We start from the raw sequence: 24,858 nt of genomic DNA, 5'->3' as shown, positions 1-24,858 counted from the left end.
TATCTGAAACCCATCTGGGCACATCTCTGAGAGAGGAACACCTCCCTCTTGGCCCAGCCAGGTCTCAGTAATACTTGCCAGGTCAGTCTCATCTAGTATCAAGTCCCAGATGAGGGGAGCTTTAGTAATAACCGACCTGGCATTAAGAAGCAGCAACCTGAAGCCAGGGTCCTGAACACTCCCCTCTCCAGGTATTGGAGAAGAGTCCAAGGGGTCGGAACAGGTAATCGCTCTAATGCAGCGAGTCCTTGTTCCCCGAAGATGGCCCCTTGGCTCCCGCCATATCTACCTCTCCCTACGATAACCAGGATGGTCTCGCAAGGCCAGACCAACGAACATGACCACACAATGAAGGGGTATAGCCCGCTGGAGGCCACGGGGAGAGAAGGGCCTAGTTTTTCTCCTCCTCCCTCTACACTCGTCCTCTGGCGGTGGCAGTCCTCCCGCAAGGTTCCAGCTGGGCGGTGCCAATGCGGCAATGGCTCCATCTCCGGGGCTCTCCTTTCCGCTGGTCTTCCAGCTCCGGGGTTGCCAACTCACTGGCAACAACAGTCATAATTAAGCCTGCCAGCCACTCCAGGTGAGCAACTCGCAACAGTCAAATTAACATCCTCCTCCCCGGATGCGGAGGGCATCAATGGCAGCCACAGGCACCACCAGAGGGCGACCTTGTGCGCCAGAGACGGACACAGGCCATTTCCTCTGAGGCTTCGCTCGACGGTTGTCCTTCTGCTCCTGGGTCCCGAAGAGAAGATGGCGGCGACCTCCAGCCTCTCAAAGGCCGAATACTTGCGGCGGCGCTACCTGGAGGGCGGCGATGCTGAGGTGGGCAAGAAGCAGCGGCGGAAGAAGAAGGCTGCGGGCCGGTGAATAATTTCAGCCTTGAGAGCCTCTGGTCTTCCCGGGCGCCCCTGGGCCAGCCCCTGCTTCGTTATCTTCTCCAGTTCTTTCTCTTTTCTTCCATTATAATTATTATTTTGTTTTTGTTGTGCATTAGTTTTGATATTTCGTTCCTCATCCAATGTTGCAACTATCGTATAGGCAGCCATATTAATCAATATAAGAAAATCAATAAAAACACATGGATAATATTTTACTTACATTTAGTGCTACTGATACTTCTTCTGTACCTTCTTGAATATTTTCTGTTGCCTTGATTTTCAATTCCAGTTCATTCAACCATTTGTTTTCAATATCCAAATACAACAGAAGCTCATGCCAACATGCCCATACCTCCTGATAAATTAAGTTTACAAAAAATAAACAATTAAAAACAGTTTTTAAAACAACTCTAAAATATATTTTAGTTTTCCAAACAAAGAAAAGTCATTAATATAACATTTGCACTAGTTTACCTTAGACAAATAATGTTGCAAATTGACTGCCAATTAACAAATTCTCATAATTATATATTTGCAAGAGTTTTAAAAAGAGGTAATAGTTTTACATCTCACCCATTATTTTCTATAGAGATTGTTGGTAGTTTTGCTTATAGGCAATCCTTGCTTAATTAATCTAATTGGAACCAGCAACCTTACCACTAAGTGAAATGGTCATTAAGTGGAAATCACATTACTACAATTGCACTTTCTGGCTGGAAAAAGACAAAAACTACTTGGTTTTACACCTTCAGTTTTTGTTTTCCTTCTAACTAATCTGCCCATTGGAATCCTCAAATGCCTGATTATTGTCTTGTACATAATAAAAAAAAGTGCAACTGGCCAGAAATCTGGGGCTGTGAGTCATGAGCACGCTATGCAAACAACTTATAATTCTCTCTTGAATGCCCCTCCTCTCCCAATTCTGCTCTGCAAATTATGCAGACAATCTGTCCTTTGCATGGCCCTATCCTACTGGTATTACAACAGTCATAGCATCTCTGTGACTATGATTCGGGCACTTGGTAACCACTGGGCATTTATGACAAAGGCAGGGACTATATATGTAAGGTGACCAACCGTCCTCCTTTTGGGAGGACAGTCCTCCTTTTTTGAGTTCTGTTCTCCCTCAAAAAGTGTCCTCCTAAATGTCCTCCTTTTCCATATACCGTCCTCCTTTTGGGAGGACAGTCCTCCTTTTGGAAGTTCTGTCCTCCCTTGAAAATGTCCTCCTAAATGTCCTCTTTTTCTATATTTGAAGACTTATCTGCAGGGCTTTTTTTCCCTCATAGAACGCCCAGAAGGCGTTCCGGGACCTGTTTTTGATGGTTTTTTTTTTCAACTTTTGCCTGAGCTGTGCTACTCCACCTATTGGCTTTCGAAAGCCAATAGGAATTGCTGCTAAGCGCACCAAAACACCCAGGCGGCAAACTTTGCACATGCAAGTTGCAGGAACTTTGCACCCCTCACTGCTACCCAACTACACCATCTCTTACTTAGTTTCACAGATAGCTGGAGGAGACTGGAGTGGTAAGTTTCTCTTGATCTTCCCTGTTTGGTTCTACACAGGGATGCATAGGGTAGGTGGTGGTGCTGGGGGGTGGCTACAGGGTCGGAGCCAGCACGGCTGGTGCTTTGCGAGCTGTGGGGCTGGCTCTACGAGGATGCGCAGGGTGGGCAGTGGTGCTGGGGGGTGGCTGGGGGGACAGCTGCAGGGCCGGAGCCGGAGCAGCTGGTGCTTTGCCTTTGCGAGCCGTGGGGCCGGCTCTACGGGGATGCGCAGGGTGGGCGGTGGTGCTGGGGGCAGCTGGGGGGGTGGCTGCAGGGCTGGAGCTGGCGCGGCTGGTGCTTTGCCTTTGCGAGCCGTGGGGCCTTCTCTATGGGGATGCACAGGGTGGGCGGTGGTGCTGGGGGGCGGCTCAGGGCCGGAGCTGGCTCGGCTGGTGCTTTGCGAGCTGTGGGGCCGGCTCTCCATGGCAGGGCAGTGGTGCTGGCGGGGCGGCTGTGGGCGGGGGTGCGGCAGGCAGTTGACCTTCCATGGGCCGTGCCAGCTGGTGGTCTACGCAGTGCTGATCTGCGCTGCCACCACCTCACCCTGCACATCTACATGGCCATCCTGGAGCACCTGGCTCACAACACCTGCCTCTGCCGCCCACCCCCGCGCAGTCCAGCCATGTAGATTTTTGGACAAGTGAGAAATTGAGATTGAATGTTGATACTCTAGCTGCAGCACTTGCCGTAAAATTCAATATGAAGGATATTTCTTGTTCAGATATTTCCAATATATTGTTAGAAGATGATACATTGACAAAAAATATTCATTCAATGGAAAAGTACTCATTTAAATAATTAATAGGCATGTAAGCATAATTACAATATAAAATGTTATTGTTACAAATGTTTTTTATTATGCATTGATCATATTATAGTGTATTCTGTATTATTGTTGCAATAAATACAATGTTTCTTTTATTTACAATATTTTTTTCTTCAATTTATTCGTGTCCTCCTTTTTGTTGTAAAAAAGTTGGTCACCTTAATATATGAGCTGGATAACCAATCACCATCTTGCTTCATATGTATGTATACATCTCTTCACAGTTTAGCAATTTCCAAAAAAGGAGCTCAGGTCAAACTCTGAAGATTTTATTAGTTCCATATTAATTTTTTTCAAACTAACAAGGAATAGGAGTAAGAAAAAGTCTAGAAACATTCTTATTTCAGTTTAGAAAGAACCAACCTCCAGTGTTTTGCATTTCCCATTTAGCCTGCTGCACAGTCGCTGGTAGTTTTTAGTTAAAACATCAAGTTCTTTTTTCAAAGCCTCATGAGCTGCAGGTGGAGCCCTTGCTATAAAATTGTTCACAGAGTCAGTGAGAAGCTTTACTTTCACCTCTTTCTGTTGGGCCTCTACTTTTGCTCTCTGCAAACACAGAAATGTAGAGGAAATATGCTAATAAAATATTATATAAATAAAAAGGAAGCCAAGATTTAAAAGAAATGCAGCCTACTCTCTTGATTTGCATGACATCAGTTGTGTTAAGAACATGTAAAATAAGGAGGTTGTATTGATGTTAAATTTGATCACAGCCGCGAGGCTGTTAGTTGGACAATATTGGAAGAAGGAATCTTTGCCTACATTGCAGGAATGGTTTTTTAAAGTAGCTTATCTGGCGGAAATGGCAAAGATTTCGGCTTTCTTAAAGCAACAAACGCAAGAGAAGTTTTTTGCTATCTGGGACAAATGGATAAAATTTATACAATTTAGATTGGGTATACAAAAATATCATATAGCTTTTTCATAAGTTTTATTTTTATATATATTATAGATATCTTTTTTGTATATATAAATATAAAGTTTTTAATTTAATTTTTATTTTTTTTTATTGCTTAAGCCTATATTCTGCTCTGGGAAGCTCAGGGGGGGGGAAGGGAGGGTTTTTGGGAGGGGTGTGGGGTGGGGGTTTTTTTTTTATATGTATTGTTTAATTTTCTTTTTCTTCTGTATATGTTGTTTTTTGTTTTGTATTGTTCTTGTTTTTCTTGTAAAATTTATAAAAATTTTAATAAAAAAAAAAAAAAAAAAAAAAAAAAGAACATGTAAAATAAAGTAGAAACTTTTATTTAATCAATAACAAAAACATGAAAATCAATAAAGCATGAAGGATTTTTTTGCATAAATTTCTTTTTTCTACTAATGTGGGTCTTCAAACCTTCCTGCCTTAGACTTAGGAAGTTCCAGCTGGTATGTTACTTTATTGCTATTTGGGAGATATGAGCACAATTACACAACACAGAATTGTGTGGGCAATGATTGGTTGAAAATGATGACTTTGTTCAATACTATTACTAATAGTAATAATATGGCTAAAGAAAGCAAAGATAGTATCAATAGTAATAGGCATCTTGGATGCAATTCCAAAACATACAGAGCAGCACTTGAACATTATCAGTATTGACAAAATCACCTTCAGTCAATTGCAAAAGGCAGTTTTGCATGGCATAGCTTACATCCTGTTATGATATCTTTAAAGCTACCAAACAGCAAAATCTGCCTATCCCAGGTCCTTGGATAGGTGGACCAAAATGCTAAATCCAGTCTAAACATCTGGCTGACTGTGCAGCCAACTTTATACAGTTTAATATAATCCGATATAATTCCAGATATGAGGCTTTTCAAAACTATTTAAATATAAAATCACATAAAACTATTTTAAGTCATTATTTTTTATCCCCAGACTGCTCAATGGGCTTATAAAAAAGAAATTTTTTTATCTTAGGTAAAAAATTTACCTAAGCTATATGAAATAGATAGAATATCTGAATTTGACAAGTTTCTCTTTAATTTCTTGGCAATTAGAAATATTAGAGGAATGAGATTGCCTAAATCTGCTTTACTATTTTTTTAATTTTACATATGTCACAGCCTTGTGTAAATGCATAATATAAAAATGCTTCTCAAATATATCAAAAAAGACTATTTATATTTAAAACAAATAAGGATTTCTTTCTTTTTAATCTATGAAACTTTTCATTTTAAGAACTATTAATTTTCACTTTTTCAAACACCTTATCAAACAAGTGCTAATTATTAAAAACAGGTTTAGAGTTTCTTTAAGAAGAAGCAGTAAATTATATAAGCTTATTAGAACTTATATAAAGATAGTGGAGATACTTCCTTGTTCAATAACCGGCCACCATGGGAAATTTTTCCTTCAATAAATCATCCTGATCAACTGTCAAGACAGCACCTTTCTACAAGAGTCTTATCAATATCTTCAACATTGTAGTTTCTTATATACTTCTGTAAAATACATTATTTTGTACCTCAGTAGAATCAAAACCTAGCGTTACCTAAATAAGAACATTCTTTTCCTTATAAATATGTGAAAGGTGAAATCCCACCTTCAGTCCATACCAGTGCAAAAATTCTGCTGAGAGAATCTACTTGAAAGTGTAGATCAGGGGTCTGCAACCTTAAACACCCAAAGAGCCACTTGGACCTGTTTCCCAGAGAAAAGAAAACACTGGGAGCCGCAATGGGAGCTGCCTCTCTTTCTCTCTCTCTTTCCTCTCCTCCTCTCTCTTTCCCCCTCTCTCTTTCTCTTTCTCTCTCTCCTCTTTCTCTCGTCTCTCCCTCTCTCTTTTTCTTTCCTTTCTCTCTCTTTCTCTCTCTCCTCTCTCTCTTTCTCTCTCTCCTCTCCCCTCCCCCCTCTTTTTCTCTCTCCCCCTCTTTCTCTCTCTCTCCTCTCCCTCCCTTTCTCCCTCTCTTTATCTCCCTCTTTCTTTCTCTTTCTCTCCCTCTCTCTTTCCTCTCCCTCTCTCTTTCTCTCTCCCCCTCTCCCTCTTTTTCTCTCTCTCCCTCTCTTTCTCTCTCTCTTTCTCTCTCCCTCTCTTTCTCTCTCTGTTTCTCTTTCTCTCCCATCTCCCTCTCTCCGATCTTCTGCTCACCTGGCAACCTGGCTTCAAGCTGTTCTCCAACAAGCTGACACACATTCTTATTGGGCTGGCTCTCTCCTCCCCTTCCTGCTTCCTGCAGAGATGCAGTAAAGGGAAAAGCCCCACCCAATAACCTTGTCAGCTCACCAGAGAATAGGGTGAGGCCAGAGAGAGAGGGAGAGGGAGAGGGAGAGGGAGAGGGAGAGGGAGAGGGAGAGGGAGAGAGAGAGAGAGAGAGAGAGAGAGAGAGAGAGAGAGAGAGAGAGAGAGAGAGAGAAGGGAAGCAAAGCACAAGTGCCTCTGTCTGTCTCTGTCTCTCTGTCTGCAAATGGCAGAGGAGGCTGGGAGCCACAGGAGAAGATTCAAAGAGCTACATGCGGCTCTGGAGCCAGGGGTTGCAAACCCATGGTGTAGATTGAACAAAGTAAAGTTTGCTTTCATTTCTAAGTAGTAGTCATAATTAGGTATTTTAGGACTGATGAATTGGCCTATATCTGCAGTGCAACAAACACTATTTTGAATAGCCACAAATTTCAGCAGAGCATTGAAGAATCTCTTGGATGCCATGAGGATCTAGTCTGAGATATCTTCAAACACTTATAGATACATTGTTTGACAAAACCTGCTCCAAATATTTATGACAAAATACAAACCTGGCTGCACTTTGGGAAAAACTGAAGAAAATAACAGTCTGGGAATTCTTATATGATAAGAAGAAAGAATGGAAGGGAGGGGAATTTTGTTTGCATTAAATAGGAAAAGCACTTGCAAATAAAATTAAATTCTTAAAAAAACTACAACTAATATATAATGTATAATGGTAACTTAAAAGTAGAATTGGAGACAAATCAAACAATTCAGTTTGATATACTACCTTTAGTTCTTCAACAGCTTTCTGCAGTTCATCTGGTGTTTTGTATTCAAAATCCCTCTGCAGATATTCATCTTCTGCTTGTGTAATCCACTCATGCATTTCTGACAAATCCTTTCGTAGACTTACAGTTTTATCCAAACTATTCTTCAATGCTGCTTTCTTAGCATAGGCCTTACATTAATAATAATAAAAAGAATCATTTTTCCTCTCAAAAAGAGATAAAACTCTACTTTAGAACTGAAAGAGTAAGAGTCTCACAGTTAAAATAAAATTAAAAATCCTGAAATGTTTAGAACATATTTATATTTCAAATACTGCCATTTGTATACATAAGTACTGACAAGTTTCTGGAAGAAAAATGCATAGAAGAGTAACAAGTTATTTTGTTACACAAAAGAAAATAAAAACTTTTCTTCTAGCTAGTCTAGTCTACCTCTACTGTCTACTTAGTAGTAAAAGGAATGGAAAATTCAAGAATCTATGTTCTGCATTCATTTCCTATTTTGTTTGAGGGTATCATTTCCATATATTTAGAAATGATGCCACAAAGATGACAGGTGAATGCAGTCACATTGTGGAAGAAGTATGAATGGTTTACTTTCATAAAGTACAACATATAGTACACATTTTTCCAATTTGTAATTCCTAATTAAACAATATTAAAATATTCAAAGGTTTACTATCCAATTTTATGCTGTAGCATTGCCTGTTCCAGATTAATCTTGTTTTCATTTACTGTTACTCTCTTGAAAAAATAAAGCTTTTCTCAGAGATATGCTTTTAACATACATAAAAAACTAATATGCTATAATTTGGAGCTCTAAGTTATTTAAAACTGAATTTTTAGTTTTGGATGTATAACTCAATTGTAATGGCACATACCTTATTCTTCTATGCTTATAACATTAACATATTTTGAGCTAAGTGAAAGCCAAAGAAGATATAAAATGTAATTATATCTTGATATATATTATTATTTAAAATGTTTTGTATATATCAGTATTCTCCAACCTCTAGTCTTTCAAATGTGTTGTACTCTGGAAGAATTAATTAATCACTTGCTTATCACATTTATTGATTTAGCATGCATTCATACAGAATAGAGTTATTAAAGGTTTATTATTCTGAATGATATATTCTGACTCTACTTTTCATATTTGTGTACCAACTAGAGAAAATTATATTAAATTAATGCTACATATCCTTATAGACAGGATACCTGTTGGCAAATATCATCCCATTGAGTATTCAGTTCTTTAAGATCATTCTGTAATTTTGAAGAAAATTCTGGCTCTGCTTCCTTCTTCATTTTTTGTCCAATCTCATTAACACTATTTAAATTGGGCTGGATTGTCTGGATGTCATTCACCAAAGCCTGATAACAAGGAAAATATATTAATGTATATCTCTAGGATGTCATGATATGTGACATGAATCAATAAATAAAACATAAAATGTTATGCCATGTTGAATAATTATATAAACAGAAATGTAGTATATAAATTTAATGAGGAAAGATTGAAAATGAATATATTAATACATATTTATTCTGAATTGTCCACACAAACTGGCAGTTTTAAGTGCAATTTCACTACAATTCCACTCCATAGAAATACTCAATTTTATTGTTTGTAAATGCAATTTTAACCATATTTCTTCAAAAAGAAAATGAAACAAGGAAAAAATACTGGCTAAGACCATTTAAAATAGTGATAAAAATTAAAAAAATATGTCTACAATAATACAATAGAAGCCATAGCTGCACAGATACTTCATACACTTTTCTTAAACAGACATATAAACCCATATATACAAAAGTAACTGTATTTGTACAACAGTTATGCATATGATATTTACATTTACATCCATGAAATAGAGCATAAAATGATAACTTACTGTACACTGTTCTAACTGTTTATCTAGTGCTTCTGAATCTCCAAGGACTGGCCAGTCTTCATTTAGAAAAATATCCACTTCCGCCATCCATTTTTTCAAGGTTTTTGTGTCATTCTGATTTTGAAAAGAGAGTATTGCACTGCATGAAAGTATGTTACTGTGACTAAATCAGGGGGAAAGCTCATCAATCTATCAAAAAAAAATCTTTAAAATTAAGAAAAATATAAATAAAGAAATATATTCATCATGTATACAAGTGCCCTTGTATCAAGAAATAAATTCCTCTAGTTTTTAAAATAAACTTCAGTGTGTGTGTGTATGCAAATAAAAACACACCCACTTGTAATATATTGTAGTATAGCAGGCTTCAATAGCATTTTAATAAACTTGCTTATTTGCCATTCTACAAATTAAGCAAATAAAACAAGAAAGCACTCATCGTGCCCCAGACTGAAGACTCTTGGCAATATATCTAAAATTTAATCCACAAAAAACAATTTCAACCAACCTGGAATTGCTTCAACTTTGTTATCTGTTCCTCAAGTTTGTGGCAATTTTCCACCAGCTGAGTCGATAACTTCTTCCAACGACTAAGGATTACCTCAATTTCTGACTGGTACTTCTGACTGACCCCTGCAGGAGCTCTCTTAGACATCTCTTCCACAGTTGTACTTAAATAATTGATTCCATTTTGCTGTTCTTGCAGAGAACTTTGTAAGGCCTGTGATATGTGAAATTATCAGTTTCTAGCTTCTATCAAGTCAGGCTGAGAATGATCTCACAGGATCTAGCATCAAGAGTGTATGTTTGAAATAACATTTATAAATAACTCACTGCTTTTACATTAAATCTCAGTGTTGATATGCAAGACAGTATTTCTCTGTTTACCTTTAGCTCCCTGAGCTTTTTCTCCATGGTTTCTAAATCTGTGACAGTAACTTGTGGAATGGAGAGCTTTGTTTCGGATTGTTGTATCCAAAAGAGAATTGTATTCATAATTTCTTTATACCGTACCGGTGGCAAAATATCAAAAGCTGCACAAGAGGTGAGAAAAGCAAAGAAAAAAGCTTTCTTTAATTCAGCAATTCTGTTTTACTGTGAATAAAAACAAATTAACTCTCCTCTTTTAAGATATGTATATGAACTATGGCTCTCCAATAATCTCCTCCAAAAAGAGAGGAAAAACAGTTAATTTTTAGCCAATTCCACTCAGCTGAGTAAATTAAGCCTAAGGTAATTCAGGCCCAATCTGTCTCCTTTTTCTTCTTCTTGTGCACTTTTCCAATTATACATTTGCAGTTCATTTAATGTGCTGGTTCTTACCTATAAAGACTGAGAGTTTGTTACCTAAGTGTCATTATCTTACTGCTGATAATGTTATGCTTATTATTAAATGTCAGTCTTTCTGACATCTAATTTCAAGAGGAAAGAAGAAATAATCTCCCGCCCAGTTTCTGCTAGCTTCAGGAATACCTCTAGAGAGGGCCTGCTTTACCCAAGCTCTAGATCAGACATGTCAAACTCGCAATGTCATGTGACATCATGCAACGTATCGGGACGGTTTTGCCATTGCTGACAATGGGGTGGGCGCGGCTTCCAGATGATGCGTCTGGCACATAGACTGGCAGTTTTGACACCCCTGCTCTAGATAGTTATAAATATTAGAAAAACTTTAGCACTGGGATAGATATTGGATTCGTGCAAGACATTTCTTATATTTTCCATCTATTTTATTATAATGTTTCCAATTTAAGTTGTTTTTGTCTGGTTTCATTTTTTTCCTCTATAGTTTAACTTTCATGTTAATTTTTGGGTTTATTTATTTGTGAAAATAAAATGTGATTAAATCTACTACATAGATTAAACAGAGACTACTGTAGTTGAAGTTCTTAATATTTCTTTCTTTCCCTGACTGATGAAACTTCGAAGTTTAAAATAGTCCTCCATGTATAAGAATTGCATTGATATAAATGGGTGGTTAGATACTTGTTTTGTCTCTACCTTCAGTTTTACATATGATACAAAGAGACACTTTATCATGTCACTACTAGTACATTTATTGCAATAATCTGTTAGGATAAACAACCAAAAGCTTATGGAATTTTTATGAAATACTGTTGTTGCTGAGACAACAACAATTCCTGATTCAATGGAATTTTAACATCTATATAACTTTGATTATTTAATGGAAAGTATACTCCAAGTTCTTAATCTGAGGATCATGGACCCTTTGGAGTTCCATCAACAGAGTTCAGTGGTCTGTGAACTTGGTGAAGGAACTTTTTTTTCACTAATTCTAATTGAAATGTAGCTTTTCATTCACTTAACATTGATATTGAACATTGGATAAGTAATTAACTTTAATATATCTCACTATCTAAAATTATAGGGATTAATAAAGAACACATATATTACTCTATTTCAGTACATATTTAATATTTGTATACTTCTATTTCAGCATAATTGGGTTTTTTTGTAATAAAAATCAGTATCTATGCAGTTTATTTTATATATATGCATTTTTTTAAAAAATGCATTTTTTAAAAAAATATGAGAAAAAGATTAAGAATGCATAGGCTATATGGAACCATATTTTTCATTATTCTTAATGGATTATTATATTTTTAAAAATAAGGGACACAGAGTTCTCTTAGTAATAAGTAACCTTATCTTCTAAAAGCAAAAATACTGTTTCCTTCTGGCATATAGGCATTTGTAGAGTAAGCCACTTTAGGAAATATGCTTCTATCAGCTGTTTGAAAATATGTATTGATTGAAATTTTCAAAATGTTCAATAGTTAAAGATCTTTTGATAGCTTAAGACACAGATCTTCAAACTTGGCCCTTTTATGACTTGTGGACTTCAACTCCCAGAATTCCTCAGCCAGATAACTTTAATAAAAATGTTATATAGTAAAATCAAATTTAAATCTACAATAAAAACACTGTACAAACTAGGCAGAAGGAAGGTGATCATACAAAATATAAATTGAATTAAAATACAAATAAAATACATATTTGCCTTTTGCTACAGTAATGCCAATGTGGGCATCAAGTTAAGCATGTCTGGGTAAGGAATTCCATAAATGAGGTGCCAACACAGGAAACATTTTCTCCACTGTAGAATTCATGCCCTTCTCTGGTGGAAGGGTTTAGAGAAGAGCCTTGTTAGAAGAAAGGTGCATAGGAGTATATGAAACAAGGCATCATGTCAAATAACTTGATTCTAAGATATTTAGGTATTTAAAGGTAAAAAATCAGCACTTTGAACTGGGTTAGAATGGACTAGCAGTGTATATGGAGAAATACTGACATAATATGTTCATATTTGCCATTCCAGAGAAAAGTCAAACCATTCTAATTTGAATTAATTGAAGTTCCAAACCAATTTTAAGTGCAGTCCCATACAGAATACACTGCAGTTATATTTCCAACTGGGAAACGGCCGCAGTATGAATAATTGCTGTGAGGCTGTTTCTGTCCAGGTAAATCACAGTTGGTAAATCAACTGAAATTTATAAAAAGTACTCCATCCTCCTGAAACCACCTGAGAAAAAGGATAGATCTAGAAACACCCCCAAACTGCGAACCTTATCTTTTAAGGCAAGGGTAGGCACTTCCAGAGCAGGCAGGCAGGCCATCACTCAGTTGCACAGATGTGCCACCCACAGATTGTATATCTGTCTTGTTTGGACCGAGTCTTAGATTATTGGCCCTTATCCAGTGCATTACTCTGCCAAGCCTGGTTCAAAACTCCAAATACATATTGGATCATAGGCATCATTCACATATTGATGACAATTCCACCCAGATCTCTAGATATTCTCTCCCAGCAGTTTCATGTCAACATTAAAAAGCATATAGGATAAATTAGGATTCTAGTCTAATCAATTATCAATCCAGCAATCTCTGGAAACAGCTGTCCATGGAGAAGCGAAACCATTGCAGTACAGTGCTCTGACAGACTCTTCAAGAAAATATCATAGTTGATGATACTGACATCCACAAAGAGGTACAGAGGGATGAATAGGGTAACACTGTTTTTTTTTTCTCAGCATGGTTCTTTCCAAGTCTTAAACAAAACTAATATGGATGTAGAAAATCTGTTTCATCCAAGAGAGCCTGGACTTGATCAGCTAGCACCCAGTCAAGTATCAGGTCTAGAAAGACAATATTGTACACAGGTCTATCATTGTTTTATCACCTGGATACAGGCTTGTTCTTCAGGAGTAGCCTGATCATTGTGTCTTTCAAACAGACCAAAATGTTCTCTGTCTCATTTAGGCATTTACCACCTTCTGGACCCAGTTCCTTCAACAGTACTATCCTATTAACTTTATGATCAGCTTCCTACATTATATTAGATGTTGAATTGCTAATATTAGATGTCACTGCTTTGAAGTTAATTGTATAGTTGAAATACAGGGAAGTACCTAAATGGAACATGATACCTCCAGAATTTCTAAAATCAGATAGTAACAGTACTAACAGTTTACATATATGGATTGGACAATAAGAAGTGTGATGAACCAGGATCATTCTATAAGTTATTTAATTTACAACAAAGTGATATAATTAATTTTGCCAAGTGCCATATAATTAGCTTACTAAGCATGGTTAATAGATTGTATGTGAGGCATATTTATTTTTAAATAGTGACTAGAAGATAAAATTACCTTGCATTTGGGACAGTAACTATATTCTAGTGGTTAATATTACATTGGTAGAAAAACATGACAGAATTGTTCCTCATATATATTTGCTAAATTAAAATCAGAATTTGCACAATTCCCAAAAGAAAGTTATGTGTCAAGTATTAAACAGCAATGGTTCCTACTGACATGGTTGTTATATGACAATATAACCATGCAGATTAGATGTCAGAGTCAAGGCTGCCTTCCTCTCAAATCCCTATTTCAAAAGGATTCTAAAAAACAAAATGTAAGGGGTCCTTGGTGCTCTCTGAGCTTGCTTGTTTTCTTGTAGATGTTTCATTACCCAAACTAAGCACTGCTAGTAAGGAGTGTGGTTTGCTGTCTCTTTATATTCTATTCAGTTTTTATTCAGTTTATGGAATATAAACTGACAGCAAACTAGCACTGATGATGTTACCAAGTTTGAGTAATGAAACACCTGCAAGAAAACAAGCAAGCTCAGAGAGCACCAAGGAGACTTCATTTCAACCCTGAACTACAAATATTCTCCTTTATTAAAAACAAAATAGATTCTGCTCCTATTTTGTTTAATAATACCTATACTAATGTAAATATTAAAAGATGATCCCCTAAATTGATTTAGCGTATTGTTAGGTATCTCCATTTAAGAGGACAATCTAGCACTTCTGTCAACAATCCCCCAGGAAAGACCTTTGAATCTTTGCCTGTTGTTTTTCAAAGTAGGGTTATAATTAATATACAAAAAATTAATTAAAATCAACTAATTAAAATTAATTACAAAAAGCTAGCCATTTTTCATGAGATCTCCAATCCCCAGAATAAGTGGTTAATAATTAGTGTGCAATAGCTAAATTCTTTAAATGTATAGGGACTGTCAGAACCCATATTCTAAAAGGGCTCTTTCTACCTTTAATTCTAACTCTATAATCTTTCTACTCTTCTGGGTTCTGCCATGCTCCTGGAGGGGAGGGGGGAAATGCTGTGGGCTGTTTCTTTGTTTTCTTCTATTGCTACACTGTAACACTTTTGCTGTCTCCACATACACACTCTTTGAACTATCTTCCCCCTTGAGGAGAAAGGAATGCGCCTCCGGCAACTGGTTTATCTCCACTTTCGGAAGGGAAAGTACGAAGACCCAACAAAACATCACTGCAACCCTGAGACAGCCTGACATTATCAGCTCTTTCCCACAATGGACTTAACACCTGGGGATTGGCTCATTCGAATTGACTAGATGAACTATTGGGGTGGGGTTTGCTTGGGACACTTTTAACCTATTGATCTGAGCGGGAACCCCTCAGATCCTGTCTATTTTGCCTGCTATCAAGTTCTCCTAATAAAAGTTCCTTTTGGAAGAAACTGCTTTCATGAGTTCTGCTTTCTTAGGATGAGGTTTTGAAGTGGGCTCTGACAGGGACTCTCTTCTACACTTCTAGTACTTTGATTATGGAACAAGAATCAGTATTTCCTGACCCTCCCACCCTTTGGACAATGAAGATATTTTAAGGTTTTGAAAGCAAAAGCCACCAGCCAATGATTATACAGTCACAGATTTATGTTTATAAGGATGCTTGACCTATAATATAAAGGAAAAAGTCTTGAAGACTAGTGCCAGCAACTCAAATAAAAAAAAGAAGTTTTAAAAATCCACCTCCATCATGGAAAGATAAAAACCATTGTTTGTAAGCAAGCGTACCACATATAGCCTCTAAGAGGAATGGGGAAAAACAGATATCTGAGAAATGAAGTAGCTGGCCAAACAAATAAACAAATAAGTGGGAATTAATTGGCATTGAGAATAGTGAGATTTTGCACAGCAGTGCTCTTTATAAGAGCTCTGAAAAGATAACAGCTTCCTGTTCTTTTAGATTTGTGTTTGTCCAGCTCTAGTTATGAGAGAGGTGAGAATGCATAAGAATATGTGTGAGTGTGCAGGCACTGATCTTATTAAACCAATACAGCTTCGTTGTTGTTAGAACTCAGGGTTTTCATTCCCCATTGCAAGATCTTATCTTTTAATTGGAACTCTAGGTGAAAATCAGGGACAGTTATCTTACTGAATGGTTTGTGCATAAATTCTCTCCATTACCAAAGACCTGCATTTAATTATCTCAAATGCCCTCCTCAGCCTTTTGCTGAGCTGAAAAGTGTCTGCCTCTCCAGAAGCATAAGGAGGAATAATAGAATATGATTGGCATATATAAAAATGAATACAGGTAGTCCTTGACTTATGACCATAATTGAATCCAAAATTTCTGTTGCTAAGTGAGACATTTGTTAAGTGAATTTTGCCCTGTTTTATGACCTTTCTTGCCAAAGTTGTTAACTGAATCATTGCAGTTGTTAAGTTAGTAACACTGTTATTAAGAGAATGTGGCTTTCCCATTCACTTTGCTTGTCATAAGGTTACAAAAGATGATCACATGGCCCCAGGACACTACAACCATCATAAATATGAGTCTGTTGGAATATTCATGAACAGGAAGAGTCATGTGGTAACTCAGTCAGCCAATGTGAAGTAAGTGCTACTGAGTCTGTGCAAAAAGAGTATTGAGTTAGGGGCTGGATTTCCAGTCTCAAGTTTTGTCTCTGGTCTGTCTCTGTAAGAAGTCTTCATTAAGCTATGTTGCTGTAAAGAAGAATGTATGGTAATGTAAATATTTTGATATAAAGAAGTTATTTTGAATCAGCTAAATGCAGTCAACTGTGAGAGCTTCTGATTTATTTTTCACCAATAGAGAAAATTAAAATTCTCTAACAGGTTATGGGCCCAGAGCTTACTAAGGACTGCATTGTAATTTAAAGCTGGAAGAAATTGCCTGTGTTTAGAAAGTATAAGAACAAGGCAGAATTAGCAGAATGGCTGCAATGGAATTTAAGGAAAGCTGTGTGCCTCATTTGGGCCAGAAGAATTACATTGTGTGGGCTGCAAAAATGGAATGTTTGCTGAAAGCAAAAGAGCTGTGGTATATTGTAGAAAATCCACCACAAGTATTTACAGCTGTTGATCAGAAAAGTCATGATAGAGCTATGGCTTATCTCATCTTGAATTTAGATGATGCACAATTTCTAAATGTAGCAAATTTAAAGACTGCAAAGGAGATATGGTTGAAATTAAGAGCTGTGAACATGAATGTTTCTGCTTGCAACACAGTGCAATTGTCAAGAAAACTTTACAGGGCCTGTTTGCAACCAGGTGAATCTGTGGAACAGCATTTAAATAAAATGCAAAGTTTATTTTTGGACTTAGAACAACGTGGGATTAAATTCCCTGAGTCCAAGAAGGTTTTATTCATGTTGAACAGTTTAGATAAAACCTGGGAAACAGTTTCTGCAATATTTGAGTGCAAAGAAGAGCAGACTTAAATTTTGAGGCTTTAAAGACATGTTTGCTTAATGAAGAGGAAAAACGCCATTTTAGAAGCAGCCAGGAGAAATTCCTGAGGAGGGGGTCCAGACTGCAAGTCTCCAGAGGAGAAGAAACAAGCAGATCAGACCCGGACCAAATTGCAACAAAGGAGAGATTTTGCAAGCAGAGAGCTGCTTGGCGGGAAAAGACTTGCTACATTTGTGGAGAGAGCACACATTTGCAAAGGAACTGTTTGCAGAGGAACAATTTGCAGAAAAAGACATTTGTGCAAGGAAAAAGGACTGCTTTGCAAAAGGAACATTTTGGTGTTGCAAAAGTTTGCTATAGCAACAACAGAGACAAGTAGCTAATAGATAGTGGGGCAAGTCAAACAATTGTTAATGACTCTGAATTATTTTGCAGGTTTGTTCCAGTAGCACAAGAAGCTGTGGCTTTGGCAAATGGCCAGAAAGCAAAAGTCATTGGAAAAGGCGATGTAAAAATTCCATATTTGGAATCAAAGTTTACCAATGTGCTTTGTGTACCTGAGATGGAACATAATTTGTTAAGTGTGTCTAATTTAGACAAACAAGGTTTTGAGGTCATTTTTGTAAATGGGAAATGTCTCATCAAAAGGAATGGGAATATTTGTGCAGAAGGCATAAAGGAAGATAATCTATATGTATTGCAGGGACAAAAGGTTCAATGTTCCCATATATTTAAGAATGTTGCAGAGCATGATTCATGTGTTCATCTTCTGCATAGAAGAGTTGGCCATGCAAGCTTTAAAGTTTTGCAGCAAATGCAAGATTTTGCAGAAGGGCTAAATTTGAAGGGATGCAAAACATATTTGGACTGTGCAGTATGCAAAGCATCAAAGTCAAAGGCATTCCCAGTTAGTAAATGTAGCACAAGACAAACAAAAAGAGTTCTAGAGCTGGTCCATGCAGATCTGGTGGGACCTATGCAAGCCAGTTTGGGAGGAGCAAAATATGCACTGGTAATTGTTGATGATTATAGCAGGTATTCATTTTGCTACTTGCTTAGAGATAAGACAGAGGTGCTACAACAATTCAAACAGTGGGTAAGTTTTGTAGAGAGAAGGTACAGACAACAAGTGTGTCAGTTGCAAACTGACAGAGGTACTGAATTTATGTCAATTAAATTCCAACAATGGTTGGGGCAGTTGGGGATAAGACACAGACGTACAAATCCTTACACAGCAGCAGAGAATGGTGTAGCTGAAAGAAGGAATGGTGTTTTGCAAACAATGAAAGATTCATTATTGGAGGATTCTGGTATGAGCAGGTCATACTGGGGAGAAGCCATATTGACTGCTAATTATATAGTTAACAGGCTGTGGAGTTCCTCCATTAATAACACTCCATATACCATTCTATATGGGAGAAAGCCATCAATGGCACATTTGAGAATTTTTGGAAGTACTGCATGGGTACATATTCCAAAAGCAATCAGAAGAAAGGGACAGCAAAAGGCAAGAAAGCTTAGGTTTGTGGGCTATGAGCCAGGGTCAAAAGGATATCACTTTAGCGATGGAAGTAAAAGAATTATAATTTCAAGGTCTGCTAATTTTGCAGAACAAAATTGGGACAGAATTAATGCAAATTCTGGGTATGTCTCACTTAATGACGGTGATCTGTTTAGTGACAATAATTCATCTAATGATGAAAAAATCATTATTGAAGATGTCCATGTTCAGGGAGGAGAGGCTGAACAAGACATGAAGCCAGAAGGACTTGAGACACAGGAGCAGTTAATACCACGTAGGTCAGAGTGATGTAATAAAGGAATTCCGCCTGACATGTATTCTGCCAGCAAGGTAAAGGTTTGTAATGTGTGGTATGAGCCAAGAAGTTATAAAGAAGTGTTGACATTACCAAAAGCTGAACAGGAAAGATGGAAGGAGGCCATGGATAAAGAGATGAAATCCATGGGAGACCATGAAGTATTTAAATCAGTGACTTTGCCACAGGGAACCAAAGCTGTGGGTTGTAAGTGGGTATATAAGAAAAAGGTATTGCCAAATAATGATATACAATATAAGGCCAGATTAGTGGCACAAGGTTTTTCACAATTAAAGAATGTGCACTATGATGAAGTATTTGTGCCAACTGTGAAAAGTGAGAGTATAAGATTAGCACTGGCATTGGCAGCGGTATATAAGCATAAAATCTGGCACTTTGATATCACAACTGCATTCCTCAATGCTGTGTTAGAGGAAGAAATTTATATGATCCAAGCACCAGGATATGAAATTGCAAAACCTAACATCGTATATAAATTAAACAAGGCTATTTATGGGCTGAAGCAGTCAGCCAGAAACTGGAATATCTGTTTAGATACTGCTTTAAATGATCTTGGATTTAAAAGTTGCAACGCTGATAACTGTATATATACTGGACAGTTACAAGGAGGGAATTGTCTACTGTTATCATTTGTGGATGATCTTTGCTTCATCGCAAAGGATGCATCACAAGTCAAAGAATTTGCTGATAAATTAGGAAAGAAATTTGAATTAAAGAATTTGGGAGAAATAAAAAATTATCTTGGTGTAGAGATACAGAAAAATGAAAAAAGTGGTTATATTCTCAGTCAAAGGAGAAAAATTGAGCAGTTATTGGAGAAATATAATATGAAAGATTGCAATACTGCTCCCACACCCATGAGTGCAGATTTTTATAATAGTTTAAGTGCGGACAAAGGTGAAACCTGTGATCAAGAGACATATCACTCAGCAATAGGGAGTTTGTTATATCTATCACAGTGGTCCAGACCAGACATAGCTTGCACAGTAAGCATTTTGAGTCGTTTTACTGCTGCACCTACAAAGTTACATTGGATGGATGTAAAAAGGGTTCTCAGATATTTAAATGGAACTATAAATTTGGGTCTTCAAATACAGATTACTGAGGAATTGAAATTAAAGTGTTATGTCGATAGTGACTATGCAAATGACATAAACACAAGGAAATCAAATTCTGGGATTATAATATTGTTTGGAGGGACTCTGATTGGATGGAAGTCCAGAAAACAAACAACTGTTACTATTTCAACAGCGGAAGCAGAGTTTATTGCTTTATCTGAATTGTGTTCTGAAGTAACATGGTATGTACAGTTGTTGCAAGATTTAAATATTAATGTAAAAGAATATGTAAAGGTATTTGAAGACAATGCTGCCTGTATAAAAATGGCAACTGGTGACAGGGTGAAGAACAGAAGTAAACATGTAGACATTAAGTATTGTAATGTCAGGGAAGCTGTAAAAGGAAAATTGATTAGTTTACATTATTGTTCTTCTGAGGATAATTTGGCAGACATGATGACTAAACCACTGGGTAATGTTCACTATGGAAAATGTGTAAAGTCAATAGGTCTGATGTCTCTTCCTGTCATGAAGGGAGGAGTGTTGGAATATTCATGAACAGGAAGAGTCATGTGGTAACTCAGTCGGCCAATGTGAAGTAAGTGCTACTGAGTCTGTGCAAAAAGAGTATTGAGTTAGGAGCTGGATTTCCAGTCTCAAGTTTTGTCTCTGGTCTTTCTCTGTAAGAAGTCTTCATTAAGCTATGTTGCTGTAAAGAAGAATGTATGGTGATGTAAATATTTTGATATAAAGAAGTTATTTTGAATCAGCTAAATGCAGTCAACTGTGAGAGCTTCTGATTTATTTTTCACCAATAGAGAAAATTAAAATTCTCTAACAGAGTCAATTGCCAAGTGGCTATATTTTGACCACGTGACCATGGGGATACTGCAATGGTTGTAAGAGTGAAAAATGGTCATGTTAGTTTTTCAGTAACTGTTGTAAGTTTGAACGGTCACTAAATGAACTGTTGTAAGTCGAGGACCATCTGTAGGCAGTTTGATTTTGAGAACTTTCTAACAGGCCTTTAACTAAGTGCCCAATCAATATTCTCAAGAATATTTTTGGTAGTCTGGGTAATTAAACTCATATGCTTGGAATCCAGGAAGACTCCAGTGTAGTTTGTACCCGATTTAGCATCCAACTGATTCTTTGAATTAATATTTACATTAGGATCTTTAATTCTTTTATGCAGAACAGACATAAGTCATCTTTAAAGAAAGATATAAAATTCAAATGACATCACTGGGCTTACTCAATTCATAAAGAATCTCAGAAGGGATTTAATCCAGTCCAACCCCTTGCTCACTGAAGGATCCACAGGGGTTCAAAAGTTCACCTCTGATGGATAACCATCTACAAATTGTGGCAAAGTCATGCTGGTTTATGTTCATTATAGTATGCCTATGAAAATGCTCATATTCTTTGATGTTTGAGAGGCAAATAATGATTGCCAATTTATTAGGGAATGAACATGTCTTTTATCTCTTTTTGACTGAGAAAATCTGGAAAGTTTCTATTCTAGCTAACAACGTGATACCATTTCTATAAACACTTTTGATATGTATATATAATAGTTTTTACAATGCATTTTAGGATGTGAAAATACCTGCTTTCTATTTTTTACATGATACAAATTTACCAGAAAAAAAATTGCTCAGTTTTGTTCTATTGCTATAGATATGTCAACTATTCTTTTAGCTTTTTATTTGTATCGCCAAAGAATTAATTTGTGGTTCATTTAAAATAAGCTTGTATTTACACTGTTGTTTCTGATTGTAATAATATTTTTGGCAAATGAAATAGTAAAATATGCTGGAATATGTTAGTTACATACCAACAAATGGGAAACACAATGAAGAAATTCAAATGTATTTTGAGTCAAAATTATTATAAATTATCATGTTCCTAAATTGGGTTTTAATATTTATAAAGTTTAGAAAAAAAATTAAGTATTCCACAAATCCCATTATTTAGAATTGTTGGGGTTTTTTTACAGCTATTATTGGATGTGCCAATATCTTTTTATGGTTCATGTTATTATAAAGAAAAGAAATATTCTCCTAAAGACATCTGTTAAATGCTTATATTAGAACATTAGCATAGCAGAAAATACAACTAGCATTTTACTGAACTGTCCCCATTAGAATGGCATTACAGATGTCTTAAATAAGTTAAATTTAAAAATTCAGAAGCATTTAAATTAAATGGAATTTTGCCATGAACAACAATGAGATATGTTTTGTAGCTAGCGAAAGGTGATGCTGATAGAAACTGAAAACAAAACTGGGAAATCTAGGGCTTTTTTAAATAAAAGCCATTAATATTAATTATAAAAGAAATATCACCAAATAACCCAGAAACACAATTTATTAAATTTCACATACATTCTTAAGAAAAGTTCATTTTTTGCAGAATGTTCTAGTTTTCCTATTAAGATTAGCAGTATTCAATAATTGACATACTTTAAAAGTTAATATGAATCAGTTAGTTCTACAGCTATGCGTTCCAAGTATCTTGGGTCATTGTTGTAAGGAAGCTTCCAAGTGCATTGTGTGTGTGTGTGTGTGTGTGCATGCATCTGTCTATCCATCTGTGTATATGCATGTGTGCATATAAAGACCACCATTAATAGTGGCTGGATAGTACAGTGGTTAGAGTCTTGTACTTTTTGATATGAGAGATTGGCCTTTACATGGGAGACTGGGGTTTGAATCAGTTGTACCATGCCAGTAGCGGTCTTGGGAAAAGGCTTCCTAATGCTTCACCTGCATAACGTGGTTATGAGGATGATACAAACAAAGAGAATCATGCCACTTTGAACATTACCTGGATTAATAAGTTATATGTCAGATGTTAGGGAATCAGGTCAATCTGACTAGAGGTTGGCTGCTGGAAGCAATCATGCATGGATGAGATAAGAAAACGTGCAATTAATGGAATACTAATCAAAAGCCTGGAGACTTATGAAGAATATGAAGAATTGTTGCAGGACCTGGGTTTGGCTAGTCTAAAGAAAAGAAGAAATAGGAGAGACATGATAGCACTATTCCAGTATTTGAGGGGTTGCCACAAAGAACGGGGTAACGTTATTCACCAAAGCATTGGTTGGAAACTGATCAAAGAGAGAAGCAACCTGGAATTAAGGAGACAGTGAGGACAATTCACCAGTGGAACAGCTTGCCTCCAGAAATCGTGGGCGCTCCATCAATAGAAATTTTTAAGAAAAGACTAGACAGTCACTTGTCTGACATGGTATAGGTTCTCCTGCTTGAGCAGGGGGCTGGACTATAAGGCTCCAAAGTCCCTTCCAGCTCTATTCTATTCTATTCTATTCTATTGAAACGAGGGTCTTCTGGTTTGCGTCATAGCATTGCAGCCAAGGGAAATAGAGCTCTGCTCTCCCACAGCTGATTTTGCCCTGCTAGGGGGCCCTAAAGGAGTCTAAAGTTGCCCCAAAGAGGCGATGAAGAAGGAGGGGACTCTCATTGATCATGGAGAGATGGCAATCAATCCGTTTGATCGGAGGAAAGCCCTGCAAACTGGCAGGGGAAAGACTGGCTGCATTCCTGTGGCCAGTCTGAAGCCACTGACAACCGAAGAAAGAAAGCACTAATTAGCAGATTGTAAACAGTGTGCTTGGAACTGGGTGAGAATATTGATCCTTTCTTTACTACTTTGCACTGGATTTCCTGGAAAAGACAAATTCCCAAGAAGGAAAAAAAAAAACCCAAACATGAGAAGAAAAGCAATTCCTGCCCTACCCTTCCAGAGAACGGAAGTGGCATTTTAATTCTTTATGGGGGACAAAAGAATATAACACCAAAATGGAAGTAATACAAAGTCATAGCCTTGACAAACTTGAAAACTGAGAAAACTGTTAAATTTTCTTTTTGAAAGAATATTGGAGTGAAGTACAATAAATTAACTTTTCAATTTAAGCGTTGCAAAATGGATATTTAATGACATCTAGTAATGGAACAGAGTATACCACCATAGTTGTTATGCCTGGAGTGAACTTGGCAGAATGCCCAGGCTTAGATAACTATTGAGTCTCTTTGATGTTTGATGACTCTTAATTCAACAGAGAGCAATGGAGAAAAGTACTTTGGGCTATTTTCTACAGGGTGGGAACTATAATTGTTTTGAAACCTGCTGACCTTCTTGGATTACAAATATTGACAGAAGTCTGAATTTTAATTTTAAGAACTATTTCGAGTGAAAGGAAAATTTGATCTTTGGCTACTTTTGTCTGGGAGAGACTTGTGGTCTGTTTTTAAGGGTGGATGAACATTTTGGTTTACAAACATCGGTTGACTGATAATTTCTGAACTCCTGAATAGAAGAACTGTTACAAAATATTACCTTTAGTAGTGGACCTATATTTTGGGACCTATTGGATTATAAAAGCTATACATAAACACTATAAGAACTTTATGAGACACTGCTGTATTGCTCTATTGATTTTAAGATTGGTTGTGCCAGTTAAGGCCAATACTTGGGAAATATAATAGTATATCTGGAAGGGGGAAACAAAATGGGTGTTTCATACCTAGCTAAAAGTGCAGAAAAAACCATCCCCAATATCTTCCTCTGAAACCCCTAGCTTGTTATATCAGGGAACTGTAGGAGTGATGCTCCAACAAGAAAAAGCCAATATTTTGCAGAAGGAAATGTGGTCTATGCTGCAATCAATTCAAGAGGCAATTATTTCACATAAAGAAGACTCAAGAAGAGACTATGATGAGACTAAAAATAAGTTCAACAATATAAATGAGCAAGTCTTTAACTTAAACCTATAACTAGTAAATTCTCAGAAAATGACTATAAAGAATGAGCAAGCAAGTTAGAAAACAGAAGAC

At 36.8% G+C, this 24,858-nt stretch overlaps 1 protein-coding gene across 9 annotated transcripts in view; it reads right to left on the bottom strand.

Moving 5' to 3' along the window:
- Nucleotides 1-24,858, bottom strand: part of DMD (dystrophin) — a 962,852-nt gene that overhangs the window by 471,434 nt on the left and 466,560 nt on the right. For 8 of the 9 annotated variants that reach the window (XR_005555060.1, XM_039329649.1, XM_039329655.1 and 5 more), the window contains exons 21-27: nt 9,976-10,121; nt 9,596-9,808; nt 9,088-9,201; nt 8,411-8,566; nt 7,192-7,362; nt 3,619-3,801; nt 1,102-1,236 (exon numbers count right to left, since the gene is read on the bottom strand). Coding sequence is in view for 8 of the 9 variants with exons in the window: in XM_039329649.1 (XP_039185583.1) it covers nt 1,102-1,236; nt 3,619-3,801; nt 7,192-7,362; nt 8,411-8,566; nt 9,088-9,201; nt 9,596-9,808; nt 9,976-10,121 (1,118 nt within the window). In the remaining variant the exon portion in view is untranslated. The remainder of the gene's footprint in view (nt 1-1,101; nt 1,237-3,618; nt 3,802-7,191; nt 7,363-8,410; nt 8,567-9,087; nt 9,202-9,595; nt 9,809-9,975; nt 10,122-24,858) is intronic. The other variant, XM_039329656.1, reaches the window with a different exon arrangement.

This window comes from Crotalus tigris, unplaced genomic scaffold (assembly GCF_016545835.1).
Source record: "Crotalus tigris isolate CLP2741 ecotype Arizona unplaced genomic scaffold, ASM1654583v1 scf7180000024401.5802323, whole genome shotgun sequence".
NCBI classification, from domain to species: Eukaryota; Metazoa; Chordata; class Lepidosauria; order Squamata; family Viperidae; genus Crotalus; species Crotalus tigris.
This window is presented reverse-complemented; position numbering and strand designations above follow the sequence as displayed.